Genomic DNA, 24,166 nt, shown 5'->3' with positions numbered 1-24,166 from the left:
AAACTGCAATGGGCTGGACAGAAACTGGTTAAACATAGATTACAGTATATACTGTATAAACTGCATAGGCACAAACAAGGCAGTTAGAGTGAGTGTACTACAGTATGTTGTAGATTATACAGTTCTTCTGGCAGATAAAGCAAACTTTATAAGGCAGTTTTCCAACAGTTGAAGCACCCTCCTAGTTAGGTTGCTAGGCAAATTAAATTTTTGGATTCTGCTGTAAATAGGGGAGCAGTAGATGTTTGGTCTAGTCTGTTCAGGGCTTCATAGGCTGAGTGTTTGATTGGTTCCCCCTGTCTCTAGAAGACGTTTCTGTAACTTAGGGATGGGAGAATTCAAATGACCAGCCTGAATATTGAGCAGGGTCTAGCTAATCCCTGGGGAGGTGTGCCCAGGTGGTGGCTGGATGCTGTTAAATAGGCTGGAGCCGCGAGGAGAATGTATTTTTCCCTCCTGGGGGAATGGATCTCTGAGCTAAGAAGAAGGGGACTGCTTGCCCCTGGAGCCCTTTGCATTGGATGCTGGACCACTCCGCAAAAGGCTGCACCTATGGACTGATCTTGTGCCAGGATTCTATGGGCAGAGAATCTTTTCTGTGCTCACCTCAATTCATAGTTCCCAGCCTTGAACCTGTAGGCTGTTCAAGTCCACCCTTACTTGTGCTACAGTACTTCATAGTCCCCAACCATGAACCTGTAGACTTTTCCAGTTTACCTTTATCTGTGCTGAAGTTACTTCATGGTCCCCAGCCGTGAACCTGCAGTGCTGTGAAAAAGCATCCCCCCCACCTTATTTTTTTGCATATTTGTCACACTTAAATGATTCAGATCATCAAAAAATTTTTTAGTATTTCACAAAGATAACTTGAGTAAATACAAATTGCAGTTTTTAAATGATGATTTAATTTATTAAGGGAAAAAAGGCTGTCAAAACCTGCCTGGCCTGATAACTGCCAGACCTGTTGAATCATGCCACGATCTAAGTAATTGACATCAGGCTGGAAAGGGTTCCAAAGCCATTTGTAAGGCTTTGGGACTCCAGTGAACCACAGTGAAAACCATTATCCACAAAAGGAAAAAAAATGGAACAGTGGTGAATCTTCCCAGGAGTGGCCAGCCTACCAAAATTACTCCAAGAGCACAACGACTCATCTAGGAGGTCATAAAAGAACCCAGATCAACATCTAAAGAACTGCAGGCCTCACTTGCCTCAGTTAGGGTCAGCGTTCATGAATCAACAATAAGAAAGAGACTGGGCAAAAATGGCATCCATCGGAGAGTTCCAAGGTGATTGGAAGCTGTTGCTGACCTAAAATAACACAGAGGCTCATCTCTCATTTGCCCAAAACAATCTTGATTATCCCCAAGAGTTTTGGGCAAATATTCTGTGGACTGATGAGACAAAAGTTGAACTTTTTGGAAGGTGTGTGTCCTGTTACATCTGATGTAAAACCATAACACAGCATTTCATACAAAGAACATCATACCAACAGTCAAACATGGTGGTGGTAGTGCGATGGTCTGGGGCTGCTTTGCAGCTTCAGAACCTGGACAACTTGCCATTATTGATGGAACAATGAATTCTGCGCTCTACCAGAAAATCCTGAAGGACAATTTTCGGCCATAAGTTCACGACCTCAAGCTCAAGTGCACTTGGGTTATGCAGCAGGACAATGATCCGGACAGGCGGTCCACTCTCATCCGATTCCTCCATAGAGAGCAGCGGGGCTCTGACACACGCTGTGTGCAGAGAGGAAGCTGTGATCTGCCTGCTCAGCGGGGATCAGTGTATCGATCCCCCGCTGAGCAGCACGGAGTCCGCCGACAGCGGTGGACCGTGTGAAAGGAGCCAAATTGTTATGGGTATAGAGAACCTTTGTAGCAGCAACAGTCATTTGAAAGATACATTAACATTCACGGGTAATTTTTTCAGTATGTATGATTTTTAAACATATCCATAGCACAGGTAGTTGTTGATTTTAACTAAATGTGACTTACAGAGGTGAAGTCCTTGTAGCTGGCACAGGGATAGCTGACAAAGCCACCTGGGAATCGAATGCTGTGTGTGTAATAGAGGAACGATCGGAAGTGGTTGCAGGCCAAGGTCTTCAACACATCTGCCAATTAAAGAAAATATTTTTGGACCTGATGTATATCATATGCCTTAATACACAGAGAACTGGATCTTACTTACAGTATATAGCTCACAGCACAGTTTGAATGTACAATCTTTCTTGTTTTATCAACTATATAGTGAAATGACCTGCCTGATAGGATGTAAATTGATCAGATAGATTCTTATTTAAGATAGTTTTGGTAGATCTAAACTTGATTGTGGAAACATTGTATGGTCACATTGTAGGCAGGTGGAAGGTTCCCTCTTCCTAGTAGTGGAGTGGTGACATGGGGTGACATGTGCCTCTTTAAAAGGTGGGAGGATTCTCAGGCTGGGGCTTCTTCCTTTTGATGTCTGCCTGTTGCCATACAGGAAAGGACAATGGAGCGAGTCCTGTGTGCTCTTTCATTTGTGAGAGAGAGATAAGTAAAGTAAACCTGTGGTTTTCGTGTGGGTTATCTGCGGTTTTCTATAGACTTCTATTAGATGGCCTGTTTTTGGTGCATTTTCTGACCGTGCACCAAATATGCAGAATGCAGGACTTTTGGTGCACTTTCAGAAAATGCATGATCTTATAGAAGTCTATGGGAAACTGTGTGTACGCTGCTCGGCACAAAGGCTGCAATTTGGCATTGTGAAACTGCCCTAAAGTTTGATTGGTATCAGAGGAGAGGAAGAGAAGCAAAAGAAAGCAAATGGAAGAGAAAGAAAGAAATGGAAATAGAATGAAAGAAAAGAGAAGGAATGTAATGAAAACAAAGGCAGGGCAGGGCAAAAGAATGGAATGAAAGCATGGGGAAGTGGAAGGATTGAAAAGGAAGGGAAAGGGAAGTAATTTAAAAAAAAGGAAAGAAAAGAAGTGAGGAGTATAATGAAAACAAGGTAAAGAAAATTTATGGAAAAAAACAAAAAAAAATGAAATATATGGAAGAGAGTGAAAGAAAAGAAAAGAAAAGTGAAGGGAAGAGAAGGAAAGAAAAGCAGAAGGAAGGGAAGGAAAGGAAAAAAGGCAAAGACAAGTATATAGAAAGAAAAGGGACAAGAAAGAAAGGGAAAAGAAAAGGAATGAAGAAAAAGCAAAGGAAAGTAATGGGTAGAAAAGAAAGTAAAGGAACAATATGCAGGGAAAATAGAAAAAAAAAAAAAAAAGAAAGGAACATTAGGGAAAAGAAGAGGAACAGAAAATAATGAAAGCAATGGAAAGGAAAAGGAAAGGGAAAGGGAAAGGTATTGAGAGCATGAAAACAAAAGCAAGAAAAATGAAGAGCAAAGGGAACAAAAAGGAGGATCGCGGAGGGGAAGGGGATAAAACGGGTGGGAGTGTCCTCAATGTTTTAGCACACTGTACGGTTATACAATGAATTTAAATATTTTGGCAGACACTTTTCTACTAGAGAAGGCAACAGAAAAAAATTAGCAGCATCAACCAAAATGCTTCACTCAGCATTCAGGCTGCCTCTCTTTAACCATTTGTCGACCCGGAAGGATTTGCCTCCTTAATGACCAGGCGATTTTTTTGCGATTCGGCACTGCGTTACTTTAACGGACAATTATGCGGTCGTGCCACGCTGTACCCAAATAAAATTGATGTCCTTTTTCCCCACAAATAGAGCTTGTAGAGGTGGTATTTGATCACCTGTGCGATATTCTTTTTTTGCGCTATAAACAAAAAAAAAAAAAAAAACAATTCTGAAAAAAAAAATACAATTATTTTCACATTCTGCTACATAACATCCCCCCCCCCCCCCCAATGTAAAAATCAATAATTTTTATCCTTTTAGGCCAATTTGTATTCTGCTACATATTTTCAGTAAAAAAATAAATAAAAAATAAATAAAATCGCAATAGGTTTGTGCAAAAGTTATCACGTCTACAAACTAGATAGATAAATAGAGCAAGGGAGGGGTATCACTCCTGTCAGATTGTCATCTGTGTCCCATTGTGGAGATTTCCCTTCACTTCCTGTCCCATAGCCAAACAGGAAGTGAGGGGAAATCGCTGCAAATTTAGGGAATTCCATGGAGACCCTAAGGTTGCCAGACCTAGTGTTCCCATTGAAAGGGTTCCCGTCTATTACTTTTCTGGGGACAACCCAAATTTTCGGATTTTCCTTAACTTTTACTTTCAATGATAATAATAAACAGGACAAATAGAAAGGATGAATCTCTTTAGGGGAGGCACAGACAGCAATAAAAACAGACAGGTGTTCTAATCCCTCTCCCCTCTAGCCAAAACAAAAAAATGGGATTTTTGACTTACCGTAAAATCCATTTCTCTGAGTTCTTTGATGAACACAGCTTTCCAGGATTCTTAAGCATTGGGATATATAGCTCTGTACAGGAGTAGAACACTAGGCAGAAAAAAGAACTTGGCTATGCCTATGGGCAGTCCTAGGTGGTCTACTGGCCCTCTCTGCTATAGGTCTTCAGCTTTGTAACAAGCAGTGTCAGAAGTATTACAACACCATAGAGGGGTGGGTGCTGTGTCCGTCAATGAACTCAGAGAAATTGATTTTACTGTAAGTCAAAAATCCCATTTTCTCTTTTGTTCATTGAGGGACACAGCTCTCTAGGATTCTGAAACATTGGTACGTCCACAAGCGGTGCCAACCATGAGGGGTGGGACAACAAAAAAATCTCAAGGCTAACACAATAGCCAACCAGGTAAACAGCCCACCTGAACAATATGCCCCCAAAGAGGAAACAGACCCTCTAAACAGCAGTCTGCAAAACCTTGCAGCCAAAGAAAGCACCCACAGATGCCAACACACCCACTTTATAGAAGTTAGTGAAAGTGTGCACCGATGACCAAGTGGCCACCTTGCAAACCTTTGCCATTGACACCTGATGACGGAAGGCCCAAGAAGCACTAAACGCCAATGTAGAGTGTGCCATGACAGGGAAAGGAGGAACCTGACCCTGATCGAAAAGTCCTGAGTCTGTCTGATCCATCTGGAAATGGTTGCAGAAGAAGCGGACAGCCCATTTCTTGGCCCGTTCGTGATCACAAACAGTGAGTCTGACCTCCAAAAAGACTCCAAAGCTGCCAGATACACCCGATTTGGCCAAACCACATCCAGGATATGCAATGCAAATTCCTAAGTCCTAATTCCCTAGTAGAGTGTGACTTATGTGATACTACCTACCTTGAAACTATTCATCAATTTAAGCAGCGCATATCTTACCATACAAAAATGTGCATTTCAATTTAATAAATAAATACCTCTATGTGTTAATAAAGTGCTATAGTGACATTTAACGGGGTGATCCCCTATCTGTGATACCAATCCTTTATAAAAATTATATAATAAAGTGCATGTGTATTAATCAAATAAAGTGCTCTATTATAACTCAAAAGATATACCAATCTTAAATGCATAAATACTCAAATGAATAAAAAAAAGCATACACATCAATCAATAAAGTGCTTATGTGCTCTGTGCAACTTAGATTGATCACTCAAAGTCCAGTGCATATATATTAAATAATTTAGCATTTAGAGTGTGACTTAACAGGGAAAGGAGGAACCTGACACTTAATTGAATAGGCCTGAACCACTGTCTGTCTGATCCATCTGGAAATGGTCACAGCAGAAGCAGCCAACTGTTTGAGGTCCATCCGTGAGTACAAACAGTTAGTCTGACTTTCTAAAAGACTCCGTAGCTGCCAGGTACACCCTGATTGCCCGAACCACATCCAGGGAATGCAAGGCAATTTCCTTAGGATGTTTAGGGCTGGAACACAGGGAAGGCAACACAATGTCTACATTCAAATGGAAATCAGAGACAACCTTAGAAAGGAACGATGGACATGGGCGAAGAACCACCTTATCTTTGTGGGGTACGACAAGATAACGCCACCAGTTCCAATACCCAGCGAGCAGAAGTTATAGCCACCAAAATAGTCAACTTCTGGGACAGTGTAAGCGGGTAAATCTCCCAAATATTCTCAAAGGGATGTTTCTGGAGAACTGAAAGCACCAAGTTCAGATTCCACGGCGGTAAGGGAGACCGAACTGGTGGAGTCAAACGTCGGACCCCTTGAACAATGGTATGCACCAGAGAGTGCATGGCTATAGGTTGCTGAGAGAAGACCTCCAAGGCTGACACCTGGCCCTTGATGGTACTCAAAGGCCAATTTTTGCTCAACACCCCATTGAAGGTAGGTCAAAATCTGAGCCACCGAAAAAGAACGAGGGTGACACCGCGAAATGTACGCTTTCCATGTACAATGGTAGATCTTCCTAGAGGTTGACTTCCTAGCCTTCAGCAATGTCGGAATCACTGTCCCAGGCAAACCTCTATCCTTCAGCACCTGGCTTTAAACAGCCAGGCTGTCAAAGCCAGCTACTGTAAAGCAGGATGGATGATTGACCTTTGGGACAAGAGATCCTCCCTGAGAGGCAGTTTCAAGGGACATTGGTGACCAGGCGCACCATGTTGGCGTACCAAAACCAAAGAGGCAAGTCCGGGGCCACTAGAATGATCGGAATCCCCTCAGCCTTGGTTCTGCGCAAGAACTGCAGCAGAAGCTTGTCTAGCACTGCAAAGGGACACCCTCACCGCGCTGTTAGCACCATCAGGTCGCCAGCAAATAGAGCACCCCACAACCTGCAGCAGAGAAAGGGAGGGGCCCCACCAGACTCACCACCCCACCAAAGTAGCACCGGCTGCATCAGGGATAGCACTTGCTCCACGTGTGGCGTCCATGGAAAAGAGACCCAGGAGTCAGCACCAGGGGAAAAGGAGGAGCTCCCACAGCCGAGATTGATGCCCAGAGGCTCCTGTGAAATGGCCGCTGCTCTGTAGCATGCAAGACCAATGAAAAATGGCCGCCGGACTACACAAATATGGCAGCCGGCCGTTGAAAACAGCCTACAACAAAATCTCCACCACAAACGGCTCCATGAGGCTCCTGGGGACTCATGGGGGATCCCTGGGTCCCAGGCTGCAAACATGAGGGAAGGGGGCAACTGGGCACAGGGCCCCCAAAGCAGGTAGAGTCCCCCCTAGCCGATGACCCACAGGAACCACCATAATCAGGAGGGTCTTATGGGAAGGAGGGGAAACCACGGGTCCGATGTCCCAGGGAGGGAAAAAAAAACAGGAGAAAAAAAGCCATTTCAAAGGAAAAAATTGCCAGGACCAGAGATCCCGGCAAGGATCTAGGTCCTTACTCCTGACTAGGCAGAAAAAAAACTGAAGACCTATAGCAGAGAGGGGGAGTATACCACCTAGGACTGCCCAAAGGCGTAGCCAATTTTTTTCTTCTGTCTAGTGTCCTACTCCTGTAGGGGGCAATATAACCCAATGGTTCAGAATCCTGGAGAGCTGTGTCCGTCAATGAACGAAAGAGAAAAAAAGTTTTGCCTTTAACTATACTTTAAGAGTTACTCACCACCAGTTGCCCCACCCAACACCTACCCTGCCCTGCCCCCAATTCCACCCCTAAACACGCCCTCATAAATTATCTCATGAAATGACACTGTTAAATGTTTTATGCAGAATTAAGTTACAAAAAAAAATATATTAACAAGTTCAGTATCAGAGCCTATCAATGCAGCCTATCAGCGCCCATCAGTGCAGTCTCATCAGTGCCCATTAGTGCAGCCTCAACGGTGCCCATCAATGCAGCCTCAACAGTGCAGCCTTATCCGTGCCCATTAATGCAGCCTCATCAGTACAACCTTATCAGTGCCCATTAATGCAGCCTCATCAGTGCCCGCCAGTGCAACCTTATCAGTGACCATTAATGAAGCCTCATCAGTGCCCATCAATGCAGCCTCATCAGTGCCCATCAATGCAGCCTATCAGTACCCATCAATGCAGCCCTATTAGTGTCCATCAATGCAGCCTATCAGTGCTCATTAATGCATGCCAATCAGTGCCCATCAATGCAGCCAATCAGTGCCCATCAATGCAGCCTACCAATACCCATCACTGTAGCCTCATGGAAAGGGAGAGGAGAGGAAGAGGAGCACCATCGGATCACAGAGGGCGGATCTCTGCTGTCAAACAAAGTCCCACCTCCTATGATAGACGCCACACTACTTCAATTTCCCAATATTGGACCAGTGTGCTGTGCCAGTCAAGGAGACGGGACGTTGTCTGACAGTGGAGATTTGTGTGATGCGGCCGGCTTCCCTCTGTGTGATCTGGGGGCACTCCTCTTTCTCTTCTCTTCCGCCTCCACAGTTTTCTTGTCGATCACAGAATCAACTCCCATTTAATCCCCCCACCCCTTTTTATTTCAGGTACTTTTATTGCGCTATCAATTTATGCAGCGATTTACATATATATTGTACATTTCACATCAGTCCCTGCCCTCAAGGAGTTTACAATCTAAGGTCCCTAAATCACATTCTTACATACACATAGTAAGGCCAATTTATACAGGATCCAATTAAGCTACCAGCATGTCTTTGGCGTTTGACATTGCATGCAAATGCTCAGTCTCTCTTTTACTAGGACCCCCCAGATCCTTCTTCATCCTGGATTGCCCCAGAGGTTCTCCCTCTAGTGAGTTACTTACATTTATATTTTTAACCCCCAAGTGCATTACTTTACATTTTTTAGTATTAAACCCCATTTGCCAAGTAGTTGCACACCCCAATTATTTATTGAATAACTATAATATATATATATATATATATATATATATATATATATATATATATGTACACTGCAATATAGATACTTACCAGTTGAGATAAATGGGAATGCCAGCTTACTGGGACACCCCGCCATATGCTCTCCTCCATTTGGGTAAAAATCAAAATGTCCAATCGGTTTTGCTATACCAAGCCCTGGCATAAAGAACATGATAAAATTAGCATTTCATTGACTTGATGTTTATGTGCTACAGAACAGCCAGAGCTGAGCAGGTGACCAGGATGTCACGCTCGCTGACCTACATTTAGTTCAGATGTCAATACTGCAGACACAGGTGGATGACCCCTAATGGTGGGCTTACACGCTTCATTTTTATTAACTGATTGATGTGCAGTTCGATCAAAAATATTTTAATCAGCATAAAATCTAATAGGCATAACTTATTTTCTTACGATTTAGACACGATTTAGAGCGGAGTAAATCGGCCAGGGCAGAAAATTATTTATTGTTTTGCATCAATTGATATCACTGAGATGCTTGGTTCATAAATGGGATCGTCTTTTGAAAAAGATCAGAACATGAGATTGCATGGTGTCTTATAATGATATCTTTCAATAGTCAAACAAAATCAACTTCCCTTTGTGTGGCATATTGATCAAATGTGTTATCAACTATAGATTGTTTATTCCTCTTAGGAGAAATCGTTCGGAAAATTAATCAATAATTTATTTAAGCGCATATGCCACCATAAGAGACAACAGCCAATTAAACAATCAAACAACACACAATCCCGAAACCTGGCCCTGTGCCATAAGTTCCATATTATCTGGCGTGGTCATGTTTTTCATATAATTTTTGTTTGTACAGAAACCGGTTGTAGCTGCCCAGCCAGATTTTGTAAGCCATCTTATTGTCCTTCTAGGTTATGACCTCAGGAACACATATTTGGCTTCTCTTCTTTCTTACATCCCTCTGATCCAATTCTATTTTTCTGATCTTTTAGGTTGCTGTAGGAAATCTGAACATAGACGGAGCTTCTGCAAATTGACAGCCCAAACCTCCTAATGTATAACAACTGATAGTCATGCACAGTGCACCTCACATGAACTTTTGATAAGAAGAGCACTAAAGGAATCAATTGGGTAGGGGTATCTATAATTTTTTTTTTTTACTTTATAAGGCAAATGTGGGGTTTTATTCTAAAAGAGTCACACGGACCTTTGTGTGCACCAGCCGCTGTATGAGATTCTAAAAGCTAGAGCAACAGAGGTTTCAATGATAAATACCCTTATGTATCCACTAGCTTCCCAAGCCAATTCTGACAATTCTGTCATACACGTAAAAATTAGCTTTTTTTTGCTACAAAATTACTTAGAACCCCCAAACATTATACATTTTTTAAGCAGAGGCCCAAGAGAATAAAAAGGTCAGTGTTGGAATTTTTAATTTCACTTGATCTTTGCACAGCGGTTTTCAAATGCAATTTTTTGGGATAAAATGCACTTGATTTTTTGTGAAAACGAATCCAATATAATATCCATTTGTTTAGAAAAATGTAAAAAGATGATGTTACACTGAGTATTTAGATACCAAACATGTCACGCTTTAAAATTGAGCACGCGCATGGAACAGCGACAAACTACGGTACAATAAATTATCTATAAGCAACACTTTAAACACCTTCACAAGTTACCAGTTTACTGTAAAGTTACACAGAAGGTCTGGTCCTAGAATTCTTTGCTCTCGCGCTGACGTTTGCTGTAAAACCTCACATGTGTGGTACGATCACTGTTTACATAGCATGCGGGACCAACACATGCGTTGTCCTTTGCACATAAGCACAGGGGGTGGGGGCGCTATAAAAAACTAATTATTTATTTATTTATTTTTTACACTGTACCTTAAATTTTTTTATGACTTCTTTTGCTATCACAAGGGATGAACAACATCCCTTGTGTTAGTATGGGCTGTGACAGGTCACCTTTATGGAGAGATCTGGGGTCTATTAGACTCCAGATCTCTCCTCTGACCTCCAAAGGAGCAGATCAAACCAAGATAGGTTTGATCTGCTGCTTCACAAGCCGACAACTGCTTGCAAATAAACAAACTGAAACTGAAAGGGACAAAAACTGGATTAGAACATACTGTAAAATCCTTTTCTCTGAAGTTCATCGACAGACGCAGCTCTTCCTATTCATAGACTCATAGGGTTATGCTCCTCCTTCTAGGGATTTACACTAGGCAGAAAAAAAGACTGTCCCAGCAGGCATAACCCCTCAGTCTCTGCTATTCTCAAACAATTTGGTTGCAAGCAGTGTTAGAAAGAATCCCATAGCTCAAAAAATGAGGGGCGGGTGCTGCGTCTGTCGAGCTTCAGAAAAAAGGATTTTACGGTAAGTTCTTGCAAAAATCCAGTTTTCTTTATCGTTCATGGACAGACGCAGCTCTTCCTATTTATAGACTCATAGGGATGTCCCAAAGCTGTATATCATGAGGGATGGAAACAAGACAGAAACAAAAAACTGAATTCCCCAATGGCTAAAGTAGCCAACCAGGTAAAATAGAGCTCAACCAGGAACAACTGGAGCTCACCCGGAAACAATGAACCCTCAAAGAGAAACAAAATGAATTCTCTTTTAAACTGCAGCTTGCAAAATTTTGCAGCCAAAAGAAGCATCCGCGGATGCCAACACATCTACCTTGTAGAATTTAGTGAACGTATGCCCAGACGCACAAGTTGCCACCTTGCAAACTTGTAACACCGACGTCTGATGGTGAAAAACCCAAGAGACGCTCAGCGCTCTTGTAGAGTGAGCCTTCACTGGGAAAGGAGGAACCTGACCCTTCAGTGAATAGGCTTGTATCACCGTCTGCCTGATCCATCTGGAAATGGTCACAGTAGACGCAGACATACCCTACAAGGTCCAACAAAAAGAACAAAAGGAGCGTCCGCTTTTTGAAAGAACTCAGTGGTCTGTAAATAGACCCTAATCTCCCAAACCACAGCCAAGAATGCGAAGCACGCTCCGTCAGATGCTGAGGTTTAGGGCAAAGTGAAGGCAATATGGAAAGTATAAATTAGTCGGGACTGACCCCAAGGTGCCACCAGTGCATCTGTGGCGTCGGCCAAAAGGTCCCGAGACCTGGCTACGACCCTCTGAACCGTCTAGGTGAGGCAAGAAGCAAACAAATTGACTTGGGTGTCTCCCACCGGACACACAGGAGATGAAAAAGCCTCCAGGTGAAGGAACCACTCCTGGGCCACAAAGACACACTTGGAGCCCCCTTGGTGATCACAATAAGCAACAGCTGTGGCATAGCCTGATTGAATCTGGACAGGACAATCTTCCAGACGAGTTGCCCAGTGGCTCATGCCAAACTGCATTGCCCTGAGCCTCTGCAATTTTGCAGAAATGACTGCCAACAGCAACCAGATAGTGCCCTGTAACTTTTACAGCTTGTCCGAGGGAGGGAAGACCCTCACCAAAGCGGAATCCCCTATAAAGCGTATCTGAGAGGAACCCATCTCCGGAAAGAATCAAAGACGTCCCCCCACCCCAGAAACGGGTGAGGGCGCCCCATCACGGAGACGAAGATTCATCTGCAGATCTGAACTGGTCCGTCTCCGATTTATCTAAGCAGGTCTTCTCGGAACCCCCAGAAGACCTGAACTGCTGTACATTCGCTTGCGACCCAGAGGCACGAACTGGCCACCTACAAGTAACATTTGGTGCCTTGCCCTTAGAGGATTCAGGAAGAAGAGTACTCTTACCCCCAGTGAGGCCTTTAATCAACTTATCCAGAGAGGATCCAAACAGCCTCTCCCTTGTGAAAGGAAGATCAGTCAAGGCCTTTCTGGAAGCCTGGTCAGCAGATCAGCTCTTTAGCCACACCATGCGCCTAATAGCAATCCCCACTGCCTACGCCCTGGCCCCTAATGGGGCTATGTCCAGGGACCTATCACAAAATGTAAATAACTTCACCCATTCAGTAACAGTCTGCAAATCAGAACGTTCACAAAGGTAGCCTTTAACATGTGACCTGCTGCCACGTGTAAATGGCGAAACAAGGATTCCACCCATCCATCCACGGGATCCGCAAAAGTTGGAGACTCTTCCAGAGTCGTTTTATTCAACCTGGCAACCGGAGGATCTACTTTTGGTGGTACAGGCCACCTAGTGAATACTGCTTCCGCAAAGGGGTAGCAGCGTGCAAACCGCTTAGGCACCACCAACATGTGCTTAATGCGTCACAATTGTTCATCCACAATAGTGTGAAACAATGCTGGACAAGGGAACACCTTGCCTGACTTATGGGATTTGCGGGAGCCAAAAGACACCTGCGTACCTGGCGCTGTGGGTTCATCAGCCAATTTTAAAGTTCCTCGCACTGAAACTATCAGGGCTTCCAACAATGCGCGTTTCAGCGCGGCGGCTGATGAGGACATCAGAATGCGAAAACACCGACCCCTCAAGGTGGTCTGCTTCTGGGGCGACCATATCCATCTCAGAGTCCGAGGACCCTGCAGATGAAGGTGAGGGCAGAGGACGTTTGTGGCTGGCAGCCCCAGAACAGACAAATTCCACTTTTGACATCAGGCTTTGCAAAAAAACTGCAATTTCTGGCTGCAACTGTGAACCGGAGGATCCTGCAGTCGTTTCCAGGGGGTCTGCAGGTGAAATTTTATCCTGGAACTCCATTGCAACTAAATAATTGTTTGTGTATGTCCCTTTAAGATGGCAAAAAACGCGGTCCCACCACTAATACTGCGGACCCCCAACCTTGATTATATGTTATATATATTATAATAAGAGAGAGGGAGAAAAACCTACAGGGAGCCCCGAGAAACAAACTTTACCAGAGCCCAGAGGAAAATATCCAGTCTGATCAGTGTAGAAAATTAAAGTAACTCTGAGCTGCACAGGAAGAGGAAGAAGCTCTGCCTCTATCATGTAAAAAGCCTGCTGCATGTCTGTCCAGCCCACGGACCTCAAGAAAATGGCTGCAATACATTCTCAATGGGGAATTACCTAAAATGTCTACCCATACAAACTAATGGGAACACACAGATCATGAACCACAGCAAAAATGGTGGCGACCACGGCGTGCCATGCGGTCTCCGGGAAAATAGAAGGCATCAAAAGGGCCCCTAACCAGGGATCCACTCAGGACAACCACCCCCCTCAAATAGGCGCCGAAGCGGCCACATTATTACCCTCCCCCAAGTTAAAAACCTGCTAGGGGAGGGAAAATGCCAAGGGGTATATCCTAAAGGGTGCCAGGGAACCGAGGGGGCCCCTAAGGTCCAACCATTCCAGGGAGGGGCCCACGCCCGCCCCGTGACCTCCAGGGGTTTTGGGGGGACACATTACTCACCATAATACGGTACAAAAGGTGGGCGCCACTCCGAAACAGATCAACTCTCAGCTGGGATGGGGGTGCTGTTAGCCAAGGGGAAGCTGCAACTCAGGGCGTTTCAGGCCGTTTGCGTCCCGGCGAGACGATTCACTCGCAGGCTCGTCCACATCCATCAGGCACTGTCGTGGCGAGGCCTAGTTCTGGACTATAACCTGCTCACGCTTGATGGCCAGGCTGGGAGACCTCAAGACTATCCAGTGCAAATACAAACTGACTGTTGCTTGTAGTTCCTCTGGATCTTGGTCCTCAGGAACTAACCAGTTAAAAAAAATAAAAAATCATAAACTTTCCCTGTTACAGCTAAGACCGAAGTCCCAGCAGGGAGCTAGGTTCTATCCCTGACACTAGGGAGAACAAAACTGTTTGAGAATAGCAGAGCCTGAGGGGCCTGAGGGGTTATGCCTGCTGGGACAGCCCCCTAGACGTGGACAAGTCTTTTTTTCTGCCTAGTGTCTATCCCTAGAAGGAGGAGCATAACCCTATGATTCTATGAATAGGGAGAGCTGCGTCTGTCGATAAACGATAAGAGAAATCCTCATTGTTTCAGGTTTCTGATGTCACACAGTGGGAAGAACAACATCAGTTCCTCCCACTGTGTCCAGTGAAGCTGATGCCATGGGTCGAATCTTTACCAGGCTCCCAGACCGGACGGAAGAGCCCAATAAAGGCCGTGGTTGGAGGGGGGCGGGGGTGACCTCCTTCTGTAAAAGTAATTCAGGGGCTGTATAGCCGCTAAGATTACTTTTACCTAATAGAGAATTGGTCTTAGTAAAAAATAATACTGGGATCATGGTTGTAGACTGAACCATTATCCTGGTATAACTGCTTCAATATGAGGCTGTATATAGATGTACATGTAATGTTCCGGTACCTTTGGTACCCTAAATTACTCTTTTCACAAGTGTATGCGCCCCACCATTCTCTTTTGGAAAGGTGCGCATACACCTTTAAGACTGAAGCTGTCATCACTCAGCGCCGGACTAGATGGCTATTTAAATTGCCGGTTCTCACTCACATGTGTTCGTTCAAACACCCTTACCTGGATGCTAACTTGGCTTGAAGCTTTCGTGCTTGCAAGCATACCTCGCTGACGGAACCTCGCTGCGCTGATCCCTGTATCCCGCTTCCGGATCATCCGCTCCTCCTGAACCAACCTTCGGCTGTATTGCTATTAGTGCTAAGTACCCCGCAGGGGAACCCTCTATAAACTTATACTAAGCTTACACTATCTAGCTCTGCATAGTAAAGACTATTTATCACATCTGCATATCTAGATTGCTAGCTCTTAAGACTACTGCTACTTATTCCTGCACTGGGTTGATCTCTCTTGTATGTCCACCTGCTACTCTGTCATCTGCTACCATACATGATTGCTAAACCTACCTGCATCCATCTGCTACTGTCTTACCTTCAAGTGTCTGTCACCTACCACCTCCACTCAACCTGTCTCTTAAATCTTCATCACTGTGTTACTACATACATAAAGTCACTCTAGGAACCAGCTTGTTGAGTGTGTGTATTTACTAGCTGAATTAAGACCTTCCACACATGATGAGTCATTGAGGTTGGGAATGGTATCTCAGCATCTCTCTTACATGACTACTGAAGTGGAATATTTCTGCAGCTGAAAATCCACACCATACATGAAACGCAGGAGCGTTACAGTACAGCAGTATTGAAGTGGGTATGCATATATATTTTTTTTTTTTTTACTTTGACAACATAGCACACGGGGTTTTTTAACCTGCCTTGTAACTTGGTGCATGTGGAATTCATTGCTTAGTAAACCAGTTCATTAGTTTTTGTTCCTTATATTTTTATTAAAGTTATAAAAAATGTTTACACATGCATTTTGTGGTTTACCTTATTAGGACAGATGGCACAAAAAACTGAATTTTTGTAAAATCTTACCTGTAAAATTCCTTTCTCTGAGTCCTCCGACAGTCGCCGCCTCTTCATATTCGTCACATATGGGGTATTAGACTTTGCTCCGAAGGAGTAGCTAGGCAACAGAATATGTTAACATTAAAGCTTTTAACATATCCCACCCTCAAGGGGTGGTCCCCTCAGTCAATACCCTCCTACTTCCTGCAACCATATCTCAGTTTCAGTGGAATAGCAGTAGAGTATACAACCAAACCCCAAAAGAGGGGCGGGGGCGGCGACTGTCGGAGGACTCAGAGAAAGGAATTTTACAGGTAAGATTTTACAAAAATTCAGTTTTCTCTTACGTCCTCCGACAGTCGCCACCTCTTCATATTCGTCACATATGGGGACGTCCCAAAGCAGTGCAAACATGAGGGGTGGGAAACGCTTCCGCGCCGAAAGGCAACGCAGTCTCCGCATCAAAGAAAGGAACCTTACCAAAGGAAGGAAACCAGCTGGGCTACAGGAAAAATAATTGCTCAACAGGAGCAACAACCCAGGAAAAGACAAATAACCAGGGGATAAAAAACTTATCCCAACAGCCAGAGGTCCCCAACAAGGGACCCTAGGGAATTGCCGCACTAAGAACCTTGCGGCCAAAGGAAGCATCCGCCGATGCCTGAACATCTACTTTGTAGAATTTTGTGAAAGTGTGCACGGTCGACCAGGTCGCCGCCTTACACACCTGAGATATGGTTGCAGAAAGTAGGAGGGTATTGACTGAGGGGACCACCCCTTGAGGGTGGGATATGTTAAAAGCTTTAATGTTAACATATTCTGTTGCCTAGCTACTCCTTCGGAGCAAAGTCTAAAACCCCATATGTGACGAATATGAAGAGGCGGCGACTGTCGGAGGACGTAAGAGAAACAGCATTTTTGGATGTTCATTGCACGCAGCAGTGTACGCATAGAACCTCAATTTACCATCTGCTATATATGTGCACGTTTCTCTGCTATTTTTAACACAGACCCTGGATTTTTCTTTCAGCTATAAGGAAAAAGAGAAATGTATTGATAAATACCAGTTATGATCCTTGTGTCAGTGTGAATGACATCCACAAAACCAGCATCAGAGGAATCAAGCCGAACTTCTTCTACTGCATTTTCAAAGTACAGCCGAGCTGGGTCCATACCTGCAGAGAGGAAGATCCATTATAAGTGCATGGAAATAAATGGTTCCTTATGGGATGTTGGTAAGAGCAGTTCAGAAACTGCAATCTTTAATTTGGTTCATATATATTTATTTATTTCCTATTTGAGATTTTTATTGTATCTAGTTTGGGTTTTCATTGAACCTTTTGTCTTTTTTAAAGCTGAACTCTAGACGTTATGTCTTTAGCAAATCCAGATATTACCATGTAAGGTAGTGGTGATACCATCATAGCCTGTGCTGAGAGCAGAAATGTGGGAAGTACACAGCAGGCCCACCCATACAGGCTACCTGCAGAGAACTACAAGAGAGGGCAGATACAAGATCAGTCACCCCGCACAAAGAGAGAAAACAATGGTGGTCAGACTGCCCTGCAGGAAACTCAAGCACCATGGCAAGGTTATTCCATTGAGGATGATTGCACAGATATGGAAGAAATACACAAAGCAAGGTTTAAGTGGGAATAAACATCCCTTTGGTATTTAGACAAATTTGTTTAGCATAGATTTCAACTTAAAAAACATAAAATTATTATGGTTGAGTAATTAAAATCATAGCAATGTCAATAAAGGGAAATGGAAGAGTAATGAAAGAAAATGAAAGGGGTGTGAAAGCAAATGAAAAGGAAATTGAATGAAAGGCAAGAAAAATAAGGGAAGGGAAGCAAAAGAAAACGAATGGAAGTGAATGAAAGGAAACGGAAATAAATGGAAAAGAGTGGAAAGGAAAAGCAAGAAAGGGAAAGAAAATAAATAAATAAATAAATAGAAGTGAGGGAAATGAAAGAGAATGTAACAAAAAGAATGGGAAATGGAAGGGAAGATAAGTGAGAGGGAAATGAAAGGGGAAAGGAAAAAATGAAAAGAAAAGTAAAGGAAAAAAAGTAAAGGGAAAAGGAAGGGGGAAATGAAAGGAAAACGGAAAATAAATACAAAAAATACTTATAAGATATATGGGGGCCTCAAAAGAGGGCAGGGGTGTCTCCAAAGGGCTGAATATTATATTTATTTGTAAGACTAGAGGAAATGATCAGTAAGGCTGTTCTACAGGAGTGTCATGTTGTAGGAGACACTCAGAGACCAGGGACATGTTACATGAAACTTCTGGAGATTACTGGTATTAAAGGTCCCTTTACAAATCAATTCCCCACATGCTGACTGCTGAGGCCTGCGGGCTGCACTTATTTCTCAGGACACAGGTTACATATAGTTACATAGTTAGTCAGGTTGAAAAAAGACACAAGTCCATCTAGTTCAACCAATAAACTAGAAAAAAACAACATACAATCCCATATACACAATCTTATACCCACAGTTGATCCAGAGAATGACAAAAACCACACAGAAAAGCATGATCCAATTTTCTACAGCAGGGGAAAAAAAGTCCTTCCTGATCCCCACCGAGACGCAGGTGGGGCACCAGGGATCTACACTGTGAATATGATACAAACCAGTGATCCTGCGAATGCCAGGAAATCGTCTCCCAGCTTCTCCAGCTACATGAGCACCCAGACTGTGTCCGATGATGTGAACTTTGGATGGAGGGTAATTTAGCTGTGCCTGGGGACAAACAGATAAATATGAGTGATAATCAAACACATGTACCAATACATGGACTACTCCCAGTATGAGCTCAAATTCTAGTGTACATCCCATAATACAAGGACGGTGGGGGACAGCACAAGTTCAGATCCTGAAAGGCCTTTTATAGTTTTAGGACAAAACTGTGTAAAGCCAAAATATTCTATTAGATGGAGTAGGGAATGGTTAGGAATCTGTCAGTTTTCTTTTCACTGTGTGATGTTGGGGTGTTTTTCTTTTATTTCCTGTCCCATAAACACAAGAAATGAGAGTAAATCTCTCTAACAAGGCCCCAGCTACCAGAAAAGCCTTCCCACACCATCCAAAACTGAAAAAAAAAAGGTTTTTGGATTGACACACACTTTCTCTTTAGTGACCATTTTTCATTGTACACATCAACTTGGCAGTAATTACACAATGTGACAAAACTAACATAATATCCATAACGTGTGATAATATTATTTCAGATATCTTCAGAGGATCCAAAAAGGCCTGTAGGTCTAAAGCAGCCTTTCTCAACCCTTTCAACACAGAGGAACTCTTGAAATACATTTCTGGTCTCGGGGAACCCCTGCTAAAAATTGAAAAAAACTACAACTCATGACACATTAGTGTGACAGTCAGTGGGAAGAATGCTCCTTACTCTTGTCATCATTGGGGAGAATTACCTCCTTACAGATAGTTAAAAGGAACAATGGTGTCATTGGAAACTTATCTGAGAGGCAGAAATTGCCCATTGCTCAAGGAACCCCTAGCAACCTCTGGAGGAACCCTATGGTTCCACAGAACCCTGGTTGAGAAACCCTGGTCTAAGGAATTAGCACCTCACTCCCAAAGTCTCCTAAAGGAACTTCCCAACAGGCTCCCTGACAAGATCCTTTAGGCTTGTGGCTATAGATAAAGGGAGAAAAGGGGGGGTCACCACACGGTTACTCAGAGGGAATATGTTTCATATCTCGTAAGACCCAAAACATAGAAAGATGGGAGTTTTTCCCTCTGATAGTACAAACAATGAGCCTCATGCAGATACGAAATGTCCTGGCCTTATAGAACCACCTGGCAACCGACTAAATGGTTTTATGGACCTTTAGAGCAGCCACATTGTGTTTGGAATTGCTTGGCTGGTACATATATAACCTATGTCGACTTCAAAACCAGGAACTTTCCTCACACTTGATGGGTTACCCTCTTCAAAGGTGCTTGGTCATGGGGAAGGAGTCCATCCTATTTTTATACCCCAATAAAATTAAGTCTCATGGAAATGAACAGTGTAATTGGTACTATATCATCAAGACATACCAATTGTATCTCTGCTTATTTGATCAAAGGGAATAACTTTTATCTCCCTAATATTTTGGATCTTATGGCAGTTTAAACATATTCCCTCTGATTTTTGGAAAATGAGTAATGATGAGTGGGCAGTACTGTTTTATTCTGTTGGTTGGAGCACACCTGATATCCACTAATCACTTAATTCAGAGCAAGCTCCAGGCCAATTACATTGTTCAGTTCTATGCCATGGAATTATATAGGGTTAGATATATGAGATGGAATTCTCCCCTCTGGCCAATCACATTTGAAGGGGGGAACTATCAGATGTGAGTTATTTGCTTTGAAGCTGCCATATACATATGTGTCTGGAGCAGGTCCAGACACAATATGGCTGCTCTGAGTAGGTTCCACAAAACCATTTAGTTTGTTGCCAGATGGTTCTATTAGGCCAGGACATATGATTTTACATCTACACGCAGCTCACTGCTTGTTCTATTAAAAGGAATAGTTCCCATCTTCTTATACAAAATAGTTCAGCTTTTTTAAGAGATGAAGCTTATTCCTTACTGAAATAAGTGATGATCCCCAAAGTGGCATTACTTTCCCCCCACCCCCACCCGACCTACAATCGCCAAGTCTGGAGAATTCCTGTAATACAGGGAAAGCCGCTCAGGTGAGGCACAGATATCCAGGTGCTGGTCGGATCCGCCGTCCAGTGATCAAACTTCCAAAGAGAAAAAGTGACCGCACTCAGAGATGAATGAACTTGAAGTGTTTATTCCCATTCATAAAAGACAATGGTGCATCGAACAGACATGGACATGGTTGACATGTTTCACGACTCTGTAGGTCGCTTACTCATAACCTGGGCTATGAGTAAGCGACCTGCAGAGTTGTGAAACATGTCAACCATGTCCATGTCTGTTCGATGCACCGTTGTCTTTTATGAATGGGAATAAACACTTCAAGTTCATTCATCTCTGAGTGCGGTCACTTTTTCTCTTTGGAAGAATTCCTGTAATGGCTGGTCCCTGTCACTCCCATTAAAGTGACAGTCCACCTTTATTTATGGCCAAATGCCTTATTGGGGAGCCTGAGGGGATGTTCCTGTCAGAGACTCATGCAGTGAGATGTTAATTCCGTTTTAGATTCTGAATTATGAACATATCTGTTATAATATCATCCAGGTTCTATATCTAATATTACAAAAATGACAGATAAGCTAAGGAGACAGCAGCTATACACTGCAGGCTATGTAGAGAAGGGTCGCACAAAGATTAACAGTGACCTGCTCACATGCAGCCTGCTTGTTCTGTGCTTGTCTCCCATTTACCGAAAACTGCAGAATTATCTTCCTTAAAGCCCAGTACACACGTACTGATCGTCGGCCGAACGATCGGCCGTCTTTTGTCCAGGGCTGTCCTGTCTGCTGAAAAGTGCAAAAGACTGCACAAGAATTTTGTCGGCCAACAACAGCCGACTGCAGAAGTGATGTCATGTGATGGTTAACTTTCCTTGTCTTTTTTCTTTTCTGAGCATGCCCAGTCTTGCTAATCGGCTGTCTGTCGGCCGAAATCTGTACTGACTGGCGAACAATCGGCCGTTCTGGTGTTGGCCAACAAAAATTTTAATGCCTGCACGACAGATTCTGTTCGTCCGAAAATGCGCTGTCGGAAGCATCATACTAACAAGCCAAATATTTACGGCCGACAATCGGTACGTGTGTACGGGGCTTAAGATGATTCTATGTGCTCCCTGCCGAAATTAGACCGAGGCACTTTATTAGGCAAAATCAAAAATTCAATATGGATTTAACCTATCACAGTAATATGTAATTAAAAATAAAGTTTTCCTGCAGTAAGTTTATATTTACCTGTCTCAAATGCAGCCAAATCAATTATTAATGAAAATGTAAACTCACAATTTGTTCTAATCATGTCTTCTGACCAGCTTAGTTTCTATAGTCACCTGAAGTCTCTTTAGTAAATAGGAGATCTCTGCACCCACAACACGCCCGTTGTTTGCGGCCTGTACATACAGCAGTATGTTGCCCGATCCAAGGCGCCAATCCACTCCGATACAGTTCACATCTTCCACCAACAGGAGCTCCTGCTCAAGGAATGGTTTTTTTTCAAAGTTACATTGGACAAAATCATGTAAACAAAAAGAGGACATAAAACAGTAACATTTTCTCCTTTTTAAAACATTTCTCTACATTAATACACATATAGTTCTAAATTTAGCAAAGCGATTTACATTTATTTTTAATATTTTTTAACATAAAGATACTTAAAGTGGTTGTAAAAGCTGAATTATTTTTACCTTAATGCATTCTCTGTATTAATGTAAAAAAGCTTCCGAGATTAGCTCTCCTCCAGCCCCCATAAATACTGACCTGAGCTCGATCCTGCACTGTGCCTGAGAGCAACTGCTGTCACTCTCTCTCCTCAATGGATATGGAAACAGTGGCAGCCATTGTCTTGTTCTGCTGTCAATCAAATGCAGTAAGCAGGAAGTGGGGGGCGATGCCGAGCCACACTCTGTGTGTCTATAGACACACAGGGGTTAATTTACTAAAACTGAAGAGTGCACAATCTGGCACAGCTGTGCATGGTAGCAAATCAGCTTCTAAATTCAGTTTTTTCAATTAAGCTTTGAGGAAAAAAAAAACTGAAAGCCAGTTGGTTTCTATGCACAGCTGCACCAAATTTTGCACTCTCTAATATTAGTAAATCAACCTCCCAGAGCCTGGCTTATGGGCCATACACACTATACAATTGTCTTTAGATTGTTTCCTTTAGATTTACCAAAACCATATAATATGAGGTCAAACCTAAACACTTTCAATTTGTATGCAGTCAAGCAGGCCCTTGCACTACATAGTCGAAGGTAAATCTAAAGGAAATCTAACAACAAAACAACAAAAGTTGTAAAGTGTGTATCCAGCTTTAGAAGCAAACCACTCTGTCTGCTCCCATAGCAAGCACTTGCTATGGGGCAGACACTGAAAAGTCAGAGCATACAACGGTGGTGGGGGACCTCAGAGGGGGAGGTTCGAGGCCGCCCTGTGCAATACCATTGTACAGAGCAGGTAAGGTAAACATGTTTTTTGTTTTAACTAAAAATAAATAAATAAATAAGAAACCATTAGTAACTCTTTAGACCGCATTTACATTGATCCGACTTGTCAGGCGACTTGTCATCCTGACAAGTCGCGGTCCGTCACGCTACCACTGTGTAGTACAGGAGCCGTTCTAATAGGAGCGACACAAGTCGCTCCGACTTAGTAAAAGGGTCTTGTACTACTTCGGGGCGACCTGGAGGCGAATTGCATAGACATTCATTTTATGAAGTCCGTGCAAGTCGCGCCGAAGTCCCGCTGCACGCGACTTCACAGGTTGCCCCCTAAGTCGGAGCGACCTAATGTGAACCGGCACTTAAAGTGTACCTAAAGCCAAAACTTTTATTTTAGTTTTGGGCAGAGAAGGAAATAATGGGAACCCCCATCAATTAATAATTTTTTTTTTTTCTGTTTCCCATATGGGAGATTTTACTTTATTTCCTGTCCTTGAGACACAATAGGATGAAAAAGGAAATCTCTCCTTGGTGAGTAATTCTTAGTTGTCACAAGAACAGGCGTCCCCATTGGACTATTTTCCCTCTATTCCTGTTCTGATAACAATTGTAAAACTTTGAGTTTCCCATCACTTTGTGTCTTAGTGACACCAGAATTAATCCATAGCAGACACTCACGTGACACATGTCAGACACCCAGTTATTCTCCGCTCGATCGCTCATCCCATGTGCTATAAAAATCGTCTTTCGGGATGTTTTAAATGAAGAGGTATTGAAGCTGGAAAAGTTCCTGGCGCTGATCGTCTGCATAAAGTATAAAATGAGAATTGTTTTCTTAGAGATCAAACATTTAACATTTGAGAGGATTACAGAGGGGCAGATCTGCTGAGGGTTGATAATGTGAACAATCACAAATTGTGCCTATTTCTGCTTTACATGTAAAAGGTGACCAAAAAAGTTTTGGATGGAACAAAGAGGAATTGGACCCCCTGTCAGGTTTTTATTGCTGTCTGTTTC

The 24,166-nt window shown here is 43.1% G+C and overlaps 2 protein-coding genes across 2 annotated transcripts in view; both read right to left on the bottom strand.

The window, feature by feature from the left end:
• Positions 1 to 24,166, bottom strand: part of LOC309563814 (inactive pancreatic lipase-related protein 1-like) — a 252,508-nt gene that overhangs the window by 41,988 nt on the left and 186,354 nt on the right. The window lies entirely within an intron of this gene.
• LOC309563294 (inactive pancreatic lipase-related protein 1-like) overlaps positions 1 to 24,166 on the bottom strand; it is a gene marked incomplete at its 3' end in the record, with an annotated part of 66,981 nt that overhangs the window by 36,415 nt on the left and 6,400 nt on the right. The window contains exons 3-8 of the mRNA XM_082267698.1: positions 23,828 to 23,953; positions 22,043 to 22,183; positions 18,673 to 18,781; positions 17,095 to 17,205; positions 8,818 to 8,922; positions 2,001 to 2,119 (exon numbers count right to left, since the gene is read on the bottom strand). Of these exons, the coding sequence (XP_082123824.1) occupies positions 2,001 to 2,119; positions 8,818 to 8,922; positions 17,095 to 17,205; positions 18,673 to 18,781; positions 22,043 to 22,183; positions 23,828 to 23,953 (711 nt within the window). The remainder of the gene's footprint in view (positions 1 to 2,000; positions 2,120 to 8,817; positions 8,923 to 17,094; positions 17,206 to 18,672; positions 18,782 to 22,042; positions 22,184 to 23,827; positions 23,954 to 24,166) is intronic.

This window comes from Pelophylax lessonae (genome assembly GCF_965119305.1).
Source record: "Pelophylax lessonae genome assembly, chromosome: 9".
Classification (NCBI taxonomy): Eukaryota; Metazoa; Chordata; class Amphibia; order Anura; family Ranidae; genus Pelophylax; species Pelophylax lessonae.
The sequence above is the reverse complement of the archived record's forward strand: the minus strand, read 5'-3'. Positions and strand labels throughout refer to the sequence as shown.